We start from the raw sequence: 16,889 nt of genomic DNA, 5'->3' as shown, positions 1-16,889 counted from the left end.
GGAAGAGGTCCTGGAGGAGTATGACCTTAAGTAGTGGCAGCGGTTCGCTGTTGCAAGCAGTTGTCCCCCATTGGGACCCTCAGCAGTTTAAATGAATGACTTTAATGAACCGTGAACCTTTACCTGATTGTCTACCTGATTATTCCGGCCGTTGCCGGCACGTTGTCCCCGGAGGGACCCTGTGTGCTTTTACCCCCTGCATGAGAGACTACTCATGGACATGGCCGAGAACTGGCAGGCCACCCACGAACTTGTGGGCTTGTAAATAAGTTGAGGGGTGATTTTCCGTCAGAGCCGCCTCCAGAGAGGCAGATTGGAGGAAGGGCCTGCAGCAGAGCAGGCTGGGGCCCGGCCACCACCAGGACCGGTGGCCATCCTCCGGAGGTCAGGGGTCCCCCAAGGTGGGGTCCCCTGAAGTGACAGCCGGGTGCGAGTTACCGTACCCGTTCCCGCTCGGGCAGCCTGAACCTCGACTGGGGTCAAGGGGTGCTGCCCACTTCTTAGGGGCAGCATCACAGGTAGGTTGCTTGGGTGGGAGAGCGGAAGACATCCGTCCGTCCGTCAGCATTAAAAATGTTTATATGTGCAACGTTTAGGTACCCTCACAAAAATGCTTATATGTTTAAAATGTTTTATATGTTATTTATCTTTTTACAGTTGAAAAATAAAACCGGTGATGGACGGGCAGTCCGCGGACGGTCTGCATTTCACCAAGGGGGAATGTGGCGCCCTGGCCTAGCCAGCTCGTCACAGATAACATCCAAACACCCCACCCCCATTAGACAGGGACACCAGCCAAACACAAAATCCTTGTTGCCTCCCTCCAGGGTCTGATGTCCACACCAGGTGGGGCGGAGCTAATCGGTTCGCTCCACCCACCGAAGAGTTCACAGGCCTGGAGGCGGGAAAAGTGTCAGATAGAGTTTGGAGTTTGAAGAGTGAGGAGTGAACACTTGGGTGTCTAGGTTTGTGGCCCAGGCACTGACAGCAAGGTTGGCAGACGGTGGTGGCAGTCTGCAGGAGTGGTGGAGCAACGCAGAACCGTAGGACCGGGGTCGGGCGACGGCCCGCCGGTACCGACCGGGGAGCGAAGTGAAGCCAGCACACACAGGCAGGGCCATCGGACCCCAACCAGGCTTGGAGCCGCCGACAATAGTCAGATCCGAATGTGACTGGAACCCCAGGGGTTTCATAACAGCAAAAGTTCCGATTGAAGGCAACCGCCCACATCGTGAGGGTATACAGCTACCGCCTAAGGCTAGAGACCCAAGGGCCAGCGCCTGCGGGCAAACGGGCTCCTCCGGTATCCATACAACGGGGAGCAGACTACCGTTGGGGATCCATAGTAGTCAAAAGAGAACATCAAGGTGCAGGGAAAGACAGCCGCCATCACCTGTCCGGGGAGAGACACTGCAGCCAGCTGCGGGACCCGTCCATCCAGCCGTTTGGTTTACCGAGGACTTTGTACATTTCTTACTGAGTGAGTACACCCGTGCCATCCGGCACCACGCCGTGCTGTCCCTGCAACCCTGCACCTCACCAACCCTGCCTCCCTGCCACATCATCAGGCCCTGGGACCACCGACCCCTACCCACGGAGGGGAAAAACAACATCCCAGCTGCTCCCTACCATCGCTCCCGGGATCCCCGTCATCAGCAGCGGTGGTGCCCATCTTCACCACGACCCGTGGGTGGCATCACGGACTAAACTCCCCAAACCAACCACCCCTTTCACTCACGGGCGAGGAGCGCCGCTCGAGTCTCCGGATCCGGCCCACCGCTCGAGCCACCGAGCAGCAGCCGCAGCAGCGCCGGACCCGAGCGTTAGCGAGAGCGCAGCAGCGGCGGCGGCGTCCTCCCCGTCCGCGACAGATGTCTATGGACAGGAGTGACATGAGCCCTATGAGTGTCCTCAGAAGGACTGTGTATCGTTCCTCCTTCCGATTTTTGGATCCTGAAGTAGTTGTTTGCAGAATTGTCTGGATATTGGGTTTGCCTCATCCATGCATGTATATTCAGTAGTGTCATACAGCATGACCAAATTCCCATCAAGAGCTTATTACCCTCCCATGGAGCACTAAATAAAGGCCTACTCCACCAACCACTTGTCCAATCCCAATTCCATATGTGGTTGAACCAAATGAGCAGAACAGCAGAACCTCCCATGGTTCATAAATGGAGTTGATGGGTTCCACTCTCGAAATGTTCCCTTATCGTGAATCTTAAGGCCACTTTACACACTGCGACATCGCTAGCATCAGCTAGCGATGTCGCATGCGATAGCAACCGCCCCCGTCGATGGCACGATATGTAGTGATCCCTGCCGTAGCGAACATTATCGCTACAGCAGCGTCACACGCACATACCTGTGCAGCGACGTCGCAGTGACCGGCAAACCGCCTCCTTTCTAAGGGGGCAGTTCGTTCAGCGTCACAGTGACGTCACAGCAGCGTCCCTGATCCGCCGCCCAATAGAAATGGAAGGGCGGAGATGAGCGGCCGGAACATGACGCCCAACTCCTTCCTTCCTTCTTTTCCAGTGGACGCAGGTAAGGAGATGTTTGTCATTACTGCGGTGTCACGCATAGCAATGTGTGCTGCCGCAGGAACGACAAACAACATTGTTACTGCAGTAGCAACGATAATTGGGAAGAGGGGGGCATGTCATCGATGAGCGATTTTGAACGTTTTTGCGCCGATTTAAAATCGCTCATAGGTGTCACACACAACGACATCGCTAAAGCGGCCGGATGTGAGTAACAAATTCCGTGACCCCAACGAGATCGCTTTAGCGATCTCGCAGCGTGTAAAGCCACCTTTACGGTGTACGATGCCTTAGAAGTTTATTCTTACATCGTCATTATGAATGTAAACATACTGTATATGTTCCTAACAGTGGCACAAAGAGTAAGGCAAGTACTGTAGACAGCCACCAAAGGCCTCATCTTGTGGATTTTAAAAAGTCATCTGAGAATGGAACCAGTTGAGGAATGGGAGTAGATCCTACAACAGATTTGTGGTGGGCTGGCCAAGTGGCATTATTTAAAACATTGTGCATAGGAGTAAAAAAAATGGGGTGTATATATACTAAATAAAATTTGTTCTAAATGCTTGTCATTTTTGAAGACCTTTCACTTTTTTTTGTACATTGTCGGTTACCGATACAAAATGAGGGGTTTCGGGACAGATGGACACCAGATAGGTACCACCAGAAAAGACTATTTAGATTGGACTTCAAACTGATTTTTTTTTTATTCCCATGTAAAGGACAGGTTATTTTCCTTTATTACTAAACTCTTTGAAAAATTATCTAGATGTAAATGAAAAACATTTTTTGGGCAGATTAATAAAGACTGATTTGGAAAAACACCAATTGGTGTGAGGTGCGTCAAATTCATCATCTCTTAACAAATTGTATGCATTTTTGGGGCTGTCAAAATTAAAAAAGTACTTCATCTATAAATTTCTAGTATATGTACTTAATTTTACAGCACAAATTATAGTGAATCTGCTGTTGAAACCTCTTCGGCCAAGCTCCTGGCTACTTTTAAGCCAAGAGTTCCAACACTGTTGAATTAAACCTTTGATGATTCCCCCTCCCTGTACTTTTTCATTATGGGCCACATAAAATTCTGTATTAATTGGTAAAACTGTAATAAAAAAATTGGAAAACTATAGCATGAGATAATTTTGTCCTGGTTACAAGTATAGTCATTACCAAATATGTCTAAGACACTAGCATCAAAAGAACTTCATGTCTTCACGTTATTACCTTTAGTTTCCGACAGGCTGATGGCCAACACTTCCCAAGTTGTAATGGAATCTTGCAAAACTCTGTTCAAGACCTCTGTAGAAATACTGAAAAGAAGCAGGCCACATTTATTTTAATTCTCTAATCTCAAGTCTAAAGAAGCCACCATGGCCAATTGTTCTATTGGCATATTTTTGGAGTAGGCGTCAATGGGAACAGATAAACCTATAGTAGATGTGCAACTAAGACTCCAATGGTCAAACATGAGTTATCATTCCTAAAAATTAGACAGAGACAGGTACTAACCCATCAGCATTGGGAGCCTTCTTCATTTGCACTACATTCCATAGCCAACTCTCGGGGAAGAAACTCCTGGCAATGATTTCATCATCTTGTAAGTACTCCTCATCAATCTCGCCTGCAAAAAGAAGAAATTTGTAAAATTGCTGTGACCCTACATGAAGCGCTAAAGGATGATGACATGTTCCACTTTTAGCGTTCATGCCAGACCGCCATACTTCCATAGTAAATAAACTTGCCATGTTAAATAAAAATTCAGTGCCACCTAGTCTTTCATGTCTTCTTTTCATTTAAGGTATACATAGACGTTTGGCCTGACTTTAGTTTCTATTTTTGTGATGAATCTATTATCATCACCAATAAAATTCACAAAACAATGCAAGAGGTTCTAGAATACCCAAGAATACCCAATGAATTTGTTCTTGAACTGAAGCTATGGACGATATCTGAAGACTTAGTGATCTGCTGGCATCTCGTATTGCTTGATCGGTGGAATGAAGGTCATCAGGCCAGCAGGATTCGAGTTGCCAGCAGGAGCGTGAGCCCTTGGACACTATTTATCTGCATGGAAGACTCAACGAGCAGGATTGCTATTGTTTCTTCTTTTTTTTTTTTCATTTAAGGTATACATAGAAGTTTGGCCTGACTTTAAGGCCCTGTCACCCACACAGATAAATCTGTGGCAGATCTGTGGCAGATCTGTGGCAGATCTGTGGCAGATCTGTGGCAGATCTGTGGCAGATCTGTGGCAGATCTGTGGCAGATCTGTGGCAGATCTGTGGTAGATCTGTGGTAGATCTGTGGTAGATCTGTGGTAGATCTGTGGTAGATCTGTGGTTGCAGTGAAATTGTGGACAATCAGTGCCAGGTTTGTGGCTGTGCACAAATGGAACAATGTGTCCTTGATTTCACTGCAACCACAGATCTGCCAAAGATTTATCTGTGTGTGTGTGATAGGGCCTTTTAGTTTATATATTCTGCAATGGATCCATTATAGTCACCAATAAAACTCACAAAATCGATGCAAGAGGTTCTAGGATACCCAATGAATTGATTCTTGAACTCATGTTATGGACAATAGCTGATGACTTAGTGATCTGCTGGCATCTCATCATATAGCTTGGTCAGTGGACTGAAGCTCATCAGGCCAAATCCCACACAATCTGAGTTGCCAGCAGGAGCCTGAACCCTTGGGCACCGTTCAATTGCATGGTTACAAGACTCAACTATAGCAAGCATGATTGCAAGAAACTGATACAGAATCTGCTGCCATTGATTGTATCTTCTCTATAACAACAGGTCTTTTCTATATCCTCACTTTTGTCCAAGCGATAGTCTTGCATCTCCTTATCAATGTTCCGCTTCAGCTCGATAAACCTACAACAATCCAGGAAAGCTTTTGCACACTTTTCCCCGTCTTGAATTAGGCGAGCTCGCCGCGCACAGCTGTGGCCCATTGGGTTGACAACCATGCCATCATTGCAGCATTGCTTCTCCAGATCTGTGTAGTTGGAGGCTAAGAGGAAGAAGGAAAGCATTTGAGATTCCGCAAATAAAAATATATCAACTGATCAGAAAGTTCCAAATGGACTTTCTATTTTTGTGGTGGTTTTTCAACTCAGAAAAAGAAGCATTTGATTGACTGTCTTCAACTCCGTTTCCATTTCCTTCGGGTCAATGTCTAACTTTCCAGTCCTTCTCAGATTCTCCCCACCCTTTAGAAAATGGGAAAGGACCAACTGGGACCCCTTACTCGATAGATGACATACCTTTCATAGTCTTGAATTCTTTAAGTTCTGCAGTTGATCTCCGTCTACGTTTTTTACCAGCTTCACAGGATGGATCTACATAAAAAGGGATTTTTTTTTTATATATTTCATGATGTCCATCAAGTATTAAAGGCTTTGTTACAAAAGTTTCATGATACTCTTGATGTTGGCATAGCTACATATTAGGTACCTCCAGAGCCATAGTCAGAGATATGGTGCCATCGTGTTAGCTCTTAGGCTGCAACACCTCAAACTTTTTTGATCCTTTGATGATTCAGTGTTTGTATAGAGCAGGGGTCCACAACTTGTTTCTTGTGGGCTCATGATGTGTGGCTCATTGCTGTCTGCCAGCTTGGTCCCTAACACCACATCTAGCAAATAACTATAAACAGCAGTAATCAGATAGTGACTTTTTTGAGTAGCCCTGCCAAAAAGAGCAGATCTGAATGAGGGAAAGGTAGGATACCATGGATCTTGGTATACCATCTCATTGGGATTTCTGTGGAAAAGTATTGGCTGTTATTATTGGTAAATGGAGGCTTTGGTTGTCACTACTTTAAGGGAGGTGGGAGCTAGATGTTGCTCACAACGCTCTCTCAGAGCTGAATGTGGTATGTGATGCTCTCACAGGGCTGAATGTGGCTCATGATGCTTTCTTAGAGCTGAACGTGGCTCACGACCCTCTCTCTATGCTGGATGTGGCTCACAACCCCGTCTTAGAGCTGGACGTGGCTCGCGATGCCCTCTCACAGCTGAATGTGACTCGTGATACTCTCACAGAGCTGAATGTGACTTGTGATGCTCTCACAGAGTTGAATGTGGCTCGCAAACCTCTCTCGAGCTGAATGTGTCTCACAACCCTCTTTGAGAACTGAATGTGGCTCACGAACCTCTCTCAGAGTTGAATGGGGCTCGCAACCCTCTCTCAGAGCTAAATGTGGCACACGATGCTCTCTCAGAGCTGGATGTGGCTCGCGACCCTCTCTGAGAGCTGAATGTTTCTCGTGACCCTCTCTCTCAGAGTTGAATGTGGCTCATGACCCTTTCTCAGAGCTGAGTGTGACTCACGATGCTCTGTCAGAGCTAAATGTGGCTCGCAAACCTCTCTCAGAGCTGAATGTGGCTCACGACCCTCTCTCAGAGCTGGATGTGGCTCGCAACTTTCTCTCAGAGCTGAATGTGGCTCACAAACCTCTCTCAGAATTGGATGTGGCTCACAACCCTCTCTCAGAGCTGGATGTGGCTCTTGATACCCTCTCAGAGCTGAATGTGGCTTGTGACCCTCTCTCAGAGGTGAATGTGGCTTTCAAGGTCAGAGAGGTTAGTGACCTCTGCCATAAAGTACAATGCACATCAATACATAATCCTGTACTAATAGGATGCATGACCTTATTACAAAGGCCATATCTGAGGCCACCTCTGTATCATGCTTTTTTTCACCGTGAATTATTTTGTCTTATCAGAGTACAAAAGGGTCTGAGCCAAGGAACAATTCCTCTTTTTATAAATGGGTCTTTTACCGAAAATTGGGCAGTAGTTATTGCCATTGTACTATTGCTGCGTGGCAATAAATCCACATAGTAAACCTAAATAGGTGATGGATAGATAAGATATGTGGTAGTCACCCTCAAAACTTGTCCACTTTAAGTGGCTCTTTCAAAGTTTAAAAAACTAAATGTTTGCAAGTGCAGTATTTGTCTAAGGGCTCATTCACACATCAGTTTTTCATGTACAATAAGGCCCGTTTCACACGTCAGTGAAAAACACTGACGTTTTTCACTGGCGTGTAAAACACGCACATGTCCCTCCGTGTGCCGTGAATCACGGCACACGTGGGTTGTCTAAGTGCAATCCGGGGTCCGTTCTCCGTGGCCCATGATTGCACTTAGAGATTAACTCACCTGTGCGCGCTCCCGCTGTCCATGGTGCTGATCGCTCCCGCGGTGCAGCATCCGGCCAGCGCTGACCCCCGCAGCAGCTGCTTCCGGGTCGGCTGTGTCGTGCATCATGAATATGCGCGACAGTAATCAGCCGGCTTAGAAGCAGCAGGAGAACGGGCTGCAGAGAGCGCGGCTGAAGCTGGGTGAGTAAAAATGATTTTTATTTTAAAAGCACGTTTTTTTCTGGCACGTGTTTCACGGACCACACCACTGCGTTGTCCGTGGGACATCAGTGATGCCAGAAAAAAATGGACATGTCTCCGTGCGGCAATCACGGACACGCGGGTACGCCGCACGGAGACACGTGCAGTGAAAAATCACTGACGTGTGAGCAGACCCATTCATTATAATGTGTCTGCGTATGTCAGTGATTCTGGTACGTAGAAAAAAAAGCACAAACGTACCAGAATCACTGACGTGTGAAAGAGGCCTAAAAGAGATAATTCACATAATATTGTGGAATCCAGCTGACTATTATAATTTAGGGTGTGAGTACGCCCAAAACACGTAGATAGGTGCACTATTGCTGCATTATATTATACGAATTATCACTAGGGAAGAGTGGTCCCGTGGATTTTCAAGTTTGCCAAACCAGCACGGACTAAAAAAAAAATAAACGAGTTTGGTAGCCGAACTTGACTCCAAACTTGACCGTGGACAACAAGCCCATAGAAGTCAATGGGGATGAGAAGTTCTGGGCTGTAAAATAGCCAAGTAAGTGCTAGGGGGCTACAAATGGAAGTTAAATGGTAGTAAGAGCAAGATAGTTATCAGTGCCTTTTTTGTAAAAAAAAATATTTGCTGGTACGCATCTCTGAGGTGAGGAGCGGGGGGAGGGGAATGCTGTCAGGCGCCGGCGGCCAAGATTGAGGGGAGCAGGGGGGGTGGACTGTCAGCCGGCGGCAGAGATTGAGGAGCGGAGAGAGGGTGCTGTCGGGCGGCTGGGAGATCCTGTGCACGGTTTACCTGTTGAGGCACTGGGCTACCAGTAGATTACAGAGCCGCTGGCTTCTTTTCCGGGTGTTCACTCGCCGGCTTCAGACGCGCACTGCGCATGTGCAGTGCGCGTCTGAAACTGACAAGGAAAACCCAGAAGAGAAGCCTGCCGCAATGGTAAGTATAAACGTGCGCAGGATAGAATGAGCGACGGGGACGTCGCTCATGTGACTCTATGGTATCACGCCCACAGGGGTGTGATACCACGGAAAGTATGCAGACGCCCATAGGGCAAGGCGACGCCCATGAGGCCAGCGGCTCTGTAATCTACATAGGAAATATGAAATTAATAAAACGTTTTTTATTACTTTCATATTACACAATTTTACAGCACAGGAATGGGTAGGGATCTCCTATTAGGGCAAATATGCATCTGCTAATATGTCAGATCGCATAATGGAGGTGACAGGTTCCCTTTCCTTTAACTTTATCGGTGCGCTGTGCACGCTGATATAGTTAATAGTATCGCAGCTCCGGGTGGGCCCCCTCTGAGCACAGGGCCCGGGGCGGCCGCACCCTCTGCCCCCCCGCTAGCTACGCTACTGCCTCTGCTCCTTCCATCCTGGATCCCCCCGATCTCTCCATCCTCCATCCCTGTTACGGGTCGTCGATGAGACTCTTGCGGCTGAGGCTAAGTCCTGTTGTGGGGCTTCTGAGCATGTGCAAGCTTGCAAGCAGGCATTTTGTTCTAAGTTCCTTTTTGCTCCTTCTGAGCATGCTCGCCATGTGGCAATCGTCATTGGTCATGATCCGAGATCACATGACTATGACGTGTCGCTTCCTGATTGGCCGTGGCTGATGTTATCGATGACACGAGATCACATGACTATGACAAGCCGCTTCCTGATTGGCCGCGGCTGACGTCATTGATGACAAACTCACTGTGATTGGTAGATTCAGCCAGGAGCACCTCCATCTTGTGGGAGGTGCCTTGTCTATATAGGACCCTGCAGCATGCTTCTCAGTGCTCAGACATTCTTGGTGCATGCATGGGGTAGACGCCTCATGTGTGATGTCCAATATTACCCGGTTCCTTGTCCTTTATTGGATCGGGTTAAGCAGGGAATCTGTACTAGCATAACACCATAACCCATTTCTTGGCACCTTAGTGGAACAGGTTAGGCAGGATCTCAGCATCTACTAGTTTACGCTAGTGCTCACCTCCATCCACCTTTGTGGAGCCAGGTTAGAGAGGGACATCACACGCACCGCCCTCAGTGCCTCTTATCCGTCTGTGCGGTTAGCATAGAGAGCTCCCTGACTCCTTAGGTGTGGTTAGCTTCACTGAGCCTAGACAATACGGAAAGTACTGTCTGCACCTACACTGGTGTTTGTTAGTGGACTGCGGTTGAGGCAACCAACCGCTTTTGTTTTGTACTTCCTGTAATTGGGCAGGCACTACATGTCCACCTACCATATTATTTGCAGTAACTCACTTGCTACAATCACATTCTACACATTTCTGTGAGGTAACAGAGGTGTTAGTCTGTGGACCGCGGTTGGGGTACCCATCCGATTATTTTTTTCTAGTTCGTGTAATTGGGCAGAAACTACAGGTCCATCCTTATATTTCAGTTAGCATTTCTCCGTAAGATTTCGCTATGAGTTAACAGTGAGCACCGCCTTAGGTTCTAGTGCCACTGTGAACCAACAGTGACAGTACCGCTGAGGTGGCACGGTACCCTTCCTTGCTCTCACCAGCAGCAGATTATTCTGCACGGTGGGCCCTGACTGCTAGATAGAATACTATCCCCTATCAGTGGGCAGTCCCGTAACAATCCCCCTCGTCTCTCAATTCTCCATACCCCTGATCTCACTCTATTCCCCCTGCACAGCCTGCCGCCCTTTGCACCCGTCTAATCACATACCCTGAACTCCTCCATCTTCTCCATCTTCTTTCACGCTGGGCAAAACTCCATGGCTCTGCCCACCTGAGTCACATGTACATGACATCATCGCAGGTCCTGCAGCTCCAATAGCTGCTCTGTTTGTGCCTCCGCTCCACACATGGCTAATTTGCATAGTTTACAAATTAGCCATGTGGACAGAGCCAGAGGGGCTTTCCCTCAGCGCTCTTCGTATTTTACGGTACGCCGTACTGGCGCATACCACCACAAAAAAGCACTGATAGTTATACATACTGTGTTTCCCGGAGGATCACAATGCAGGCCCCCTTATTAACGTTGAATATTCACTGCTTGTCCTACCCACCTCCTGTGCCAGTGTCTGTGCAATCAGACTCTCTGCTGGGCCCCTTTATTAACATTCATGAATATTCACTGCTTGTCCTACCCACCCCCTGTGCCAGTGTCTGTGCAGTCAGACTCTCTTCTGGCCCCCTTATTAACGTTCATGAATATTCACTGCTTCTTCTGACCACCCCTGTGCCAGTGTCTGTGATTGGTTGCATAGGCTCCCTCCCATTTTGATACACAGTTAAAATATTGCTCACAGCTGGGGGCTGCAGCTTGTCGTCATCTGCTTTATCTGCATTGCGTATCTATATACTGGGGTCCAGGGACCCTGTCATTTTTTAAATTTATTTATTTTTACACTTCACTCAGGCAGACAGTCTCAGTGAAGGCAGCCAATCAGAGATGCTGGTACAATAGCAATCTGACTGCAGCCAATCACAGATGCTGTCACAGATGGTAGTTGGGAGGAAGCAGTGAATATGTATTGGAGATAATGAATGGACCCAGAAGCAGTGTGACAGCCGAGTGCCCTGTGGTGCCTGGTAAGTCCTGCTTTAACCATTTTGCTTCCTTTTTTTACCGTGCTTAACCTGGCTAATCACAGACATGCTAAAAATTGACATAGCTGTGATGGGGCCAGAAGCGCCTACACTAGAAAAGCTTTCTGATTGGCTGCTCTGCAAGCTTACAAAAAGCTTTATTTGGATAACAAACCATAAGGAACTGGACATATAGGTAAAAGTCTTTCTTCGGGTCCAGGACCCGGACACCTTGTGTTTGGTACTGTTTTGCCAAGTATTTAAAGGGATCGGATACGGCTTTAAAGAAGGCGATTCATTTTATTATAATGATTAAATGATTGCAGAAAATAGGAAATAGTGTGATATTGCGTACACTTTTGCATAATATAAATCACAGAGGTAAAGTACTTACATTACACACTACATAAGAAGAAGCTTCACCAGGAGCTACACATCATCTGCCGGGAAACATCAGCTGTGAGAAGCAAAACAGCGAAGACAGAGAAACTCCTGGGATCCACACTGTGGTGTCACGGGTGTCCCCTCCACAGGTTAACAGGCCTCTGACTTTGCTGTAATCTTCACCAGTTTATATCTCACTTGAAAACAAATTGCTTGCGTAACTAAATGTTACACAAACTCTAATAGGTTCCATTTGTCCAATATAGTATCCCTCTTCCGAGTGGCCAACTCTTCAGACATCAATCTACACTGGACAAATACGTCACCGGATGAGACGTGTCAAAGGCTCCTGGTTTCAGATGTTTTACTATACTATAAACACGCACACATTCTCAGTAAACATTGATAAGAAAACTATGTGGTACTCAGTTATACTATAAACATGTATTTTTCTCACTAGAACTACAACTTCAAGTGTCTGGGAAAATGATAGAAAAACAAGCTAAAGTGAACTATAACTGTTGCAGTCTAATATCTTAAAGGGTTTCTTAAAGACAGACTTCCAATATGGATTCCTGATGGCCACTAAGTTGTTAGCACTACAGGTACAAAACCCTGAACTTCACAGTTTGGGTTCCTACATCCCTAATGTTCCCTGTTAAGGGCACGTTACACGCTACAATATATCTAACGATATGTCGGTGGGGTCACGTCATAAGTGACGCACATCCGGCATCGTTTGAACTATGGTAGCGTGTGATAGCTATGTGCGACGGTGAATGAGCAGAAATACTCACCTTCTCGTTCATCGTTGACGCGTCGTTCATTTTCTAAATCTTGGTCAATTCCAGGATGCAGGTTGTTCGTCGTCCCTGAGGCAGCACAGGGGACGATGAACACAGCTTACCTGGGTCCCGCCGGCAATGCGGAAGGAAGGAGGTGGGCGGGATGTTACGTCCCGCTCATCTCCGCCCCTCTGCTTCTATTGGGCGGCCGCTGTGTGACGTCGCAATGACGCCGAACGTCCCTCCCTCCAGGAAGTGGATGTTCGCCGCCCACAGCAAGGTCATTTGGAAGGTAAGTACATGTGACAGGGTTTAACGACTTTGTGCAGCACGGGCAACAAATTTCCCGTGCCGCACAAACGATGTAGGCGGGTGCGATTGCAGATGCGATCGCACCACACTTCGACACGTGTAAAGCAGCCTTTAGTAGAGCCGGTCAGCTCTCTCTTCATTTATTAGTAATTCACATGTCCAATTTTTTTTCTCTTACTGGAGACTTCTCCAATATTCAGCCAAATGTCAGATCAAACTCGCCAATGCAAGTCTATGGGTCAGTGGTAAAAATAAAAAAAATCATACAGCACTGTGCTGTCCATGTCTCAAAAACTGATAGAAGTTGGTAAACTTTCTTTCCATCTGAGAATAATGATAAAACTCGGACCAAACTCTAATAAAACTCTGATCCAAAATTCTGATGAAATTTGGCCCTTTTTTACCTTACGAGAAAATAACGGACATCTGAGCTAGCCGTTAGGCTGAACTAACTATGTGTTCGATAATCCTTTACCAGTTCTCTGCTCTGTGCTCAGTATGAAGTTCGTCTGCACAGCAAGCCCAGCATCATAGAAGACCCCCATATTGTTAGCGCCACCACCTGGAGAGCAGCCAATGTCAGACTTCTCAACAGTGTCCCAGATCTGAAAGACAATTAAGGGAAAAATAATGTCATCAGTGCCACCACTACTATCCTTGCTGTGACCCTTTACAGCAGATGCTGGAGGATTTAGCATTTTAATGGCCTTCGTGGACAGACCATTCGGGCCAATAGACGCCATGTAATGCTTCATTTCACGAAACTGAACACTTGGAGCTGAGCTCCTCCCCAGATTTAAGACTGAATGCTGGGTAAGCCATACCAATAAAAGGGATTGTCCACATCAGTAATGATAGATGAGCCTCTGTTACAGACTTTGGGGCTCAAAACCTTCATGTTTTGTCTCCATATAACCAAAAAAAGGAAAACTTTGCTGGATTAAATCCAAGATTGAGTATGAAGTTCCATCCATCATGATGTGATTGGCATAAAAGTCAATAGATCTAAACAATAGATGTAGAGTATTTTTTTAGGCTTCATTGATTGATATCAGTCCTTTATTGCCTCTTTATAATAATATGTATGTACAGTAAGAAGGGCTAGCACATTCTAGGGTTCACATTATATATGCAGTCACCCTAAAAGACTTTAAAGGGGTTGTCCACTACTTTGACATTAATGGCCTATCTTTAGGATAGGTCATCAATGTCTCATCGGCCAAGGTCCGACACCCGGCACCCTCACCGATCAGCCTTTCTCAGTCCCGGTGGCGGCAGCAGGCAGCCGGAAATGCTCAGCTTTGGCACTACTCCATCTTCTGATAGCAGCCGGGGCCAGGTACTGCACATCCACCTCCCATTCTAATAAATAGGAGGTGGATGTGCAGTACCCAGTTGCGGCCACTATCAGAAGACCAAGCAGCGCTGGAACTGAACATTTCCGGCTGCCTGTTGAAACCGAGATCAGCTGATCGGTGGGGTGCCAGGTGTCAGACCACAGCCGATCAGTCATTGATGACCTATCCTAATGGTAGGCCATGAATGTCAAAGTAGTGGACAACCTCTTTAAGGATTATGTGACACTTATTTTATTACCTCTTTCCATCAAAACACTTTTTGAAGTTTGCTGCTTGTGTTACCTCAAGATAACAAAAATACTCGTACGTTACTTCATCATACAGTACTTTGGTGAGTCAACCACAACGATATCCTATTTGACTTTCCTTGTGACACACTTGCTATAGTCCAATCCATCCTACGCTTTGCCTGGTTAATCCACCGTTCCGACATTTCTCTACCTCTCCTGTCTACATATTCCTGCACCAGTTACTCATCACCACGTAAATTTTGTTCAAAATGCTGGTATTAATATAAATGAGAGAACAGAGCCAGTATGTATGTATGGATGAGACACAATATGGACTGGAAATTATGAGCGAGGAGGTAGCTGACATTTAGATAAGAGATGCATGGGATGGACGTACTGGGGAGGTGTTGGGAGGTTAGGACTGAGATGTAGGAAGGGGCAGGTTGTGTTACACATAACTATGTAACACATGCTCCCCTTCCTACATCTTAGTCCTAATCTTCCAATACCTCCACTATATGACCATCCCATACATTTCTGATCTAAACTTCTGCTATCTCCTCACACAATCTCCAGTCCATAACTTGTCTCATCCAAACATCTCTGACCGACTCTCCTCATGCTTCTCACAATCCTGTCCTTATATCTCTTGGGCCAAATCTCCCACATATAAACTTACACTGCTCAGCCATTCTTCCTCATTACATCTAATCTCCTGATGTCTCCCCCAATATAACTGTTATTACATAATCGGTCCTCTACATGCAATCTTTGTCATGGTAGAGACAGTAAGAAGTAGGGACAAGTGGGCCCTGCGCTTCCCCTTAAGTTAGTGGTCCCTAGATTTTCCCTGTCCCAAGGAATACCCCTGGAGGTGGAGATGCCTGGGTCCCGTATCTTTCTATACTCCTAAATGCAACTCACATCAATGCCCCCCCTCCTCCTCAAGGGAGTAAAGGGGTAGGAGTGTAAGTTAAATGCACAGACAAAACAGGTAAGGAAACAAATATAAAAGGACTCCAAATCTTTTCCAGTAGGAAGCTTCGCTGCTGCAATTAGACCTAGCATCTCCACAATACAGAAAGGAACTCCTTCAACGTGGACAGTTATAGCATGAACTACTATATCCGGCGTGGAGTGAAGCTAGAGGTGGGTAGATATAGTGGAAGGGAAACATAATAGCAACCTGCAACTAAAGGCTAAGATAATTCTCAGACCGCATGGAAAGGATCTTTAACCCCTTCAGCAAGAAGGGCAAGTAAATCAGCGCAAAGACCTGTGACTGATTAAACCCTGAGACTTCCTGAATTCAGCTCTCCCAGAGGTGACATCAGAACATGTCACACTCATTACAATCTCAGACCTAATTTTCTAACACCTTCCACCCCTTACTCCAATCCATAACCTTTTGCACCTTATATCTTATATCTTACCTAACCTCCCGATACCTCGCCACATGTCATTTGTAGTCCACTAGCTGTCTAATGGACTACAGTATGTAATCTACAAAACCACTTCCTCTGTACATCTACCCCACTCTTTTGATTCTTTCCTACATATCAGTCTAAAACCTCCCCCCCCTCCATACATCTCTGCCGAAGTCTCCCAATACATACCCCTCCCCCTCCTCCCCACCCCTTAATTTTGCAATTTTTAACCTGTATCCATACAATTCTGCACTGCAAAAAATATTTGGTTCTCGTTTTGTTACATCAAAATACCTACACAGTAATCTCCCAATACCTCCACACAAATAACGAACAGTTCTTGTCAATAGTCTGCAAGTTTTCTCTGGAATTTAGTTTCTCAGAACATTTGATTTTTTTTTACACTATTCAAACCTTCAAAAGTCATCATTCTCCATAACGGTTGTGTGATGTCCTAACACTACCTGTTGCAAGACACTCTAAAGGAAGAATAGTGAGATGCTCTAACACTAGGTGTTGCTAGAAACACCAGTGGAGGAGAAGTTGAACAAGCCAAAAGCTCAGGAGCTGGGAAATCACGTCAGGTACATGGGGAGAGAGTGGGGCTGAGGTCAGGGTACGAGTCGGAGGTCTGGAAGCCAGGAGATCACATCAGGTACACAGGGAGAGGGGGGGCAAGGTCAGGGTATGAGTCGGAGGTCTGGAAGCCAGTAGATCACATCAGGTACACAGGGAGAGAGTCGGGGCGAGGTCAGTGTACGAGCCAGAGGTCTGGACACCAGGAGATCACATCAGGTACACGGGGAGAGAGTGGGGATGAAGTCAGGGTACGAGTTGGAGGTCTGGAAGCCAGCAGATCACATCAGGTACATGGGGAGAGGGGGGGGCGAGGTCAGGGTATGAGT

At 46.7% G+C, this 16,889-nt stretch overlaps 1 protein-coding gene across 1 annotated transcript in view; it reads right to left on the bottom strand.

The window, feature by feature from the left end:
• Nucleotides 1-16,889, bottom strand: part of LOC142304353 (venom factor-like) — a 157,784-nt gene that overhangs the window by 71,804 nt on the left and 69,091 nt on the right. The window contains exons 15-19 of the mRNA XM_075346658.1: nt 13,445-13,574; nt 5,819-5,893; nt 5,368-5,565; nt 4,056-4,167; nt 3,771-3,856 (exon numbers count right to left, since the gene is read on the bottom strand). Of these exons, the coding sequence (XP_075202773.1) occupies nt 3,771-3,856; nt 4,056-4,167; nt 5,368-5,565; nt 5,819-5,893; nt 13,445-13,574 (601 nt within the window). The remainder of the gene's footprint in view (nt 1-3,770; nt 3,857-4,055; nt 4,168-5,367; nt 5,566-5,818; nt 5,894-13,444; nt 13,575-16,889) is intronic.

Source organism: Anomaloglossus baeobatrachus, chromosome 4 (assembly GCF_048569485.1).
Source record: "Anomaloglossus baeobatrachus isolate aAnoBae1 chromosome 4, aAnoBae1.hap1, whole genome shotgun sequence".
Taxonomy (NCBI): Eukaryota; Metazoa; Chordata; class Amphibia; order Anura; family Aromobatidae; genus Anomaloglossus; species Anomaloglossus baeobatrachus.
This window is presented reverse-complemented; position numbering and strand designations above follow the sequence as displayed.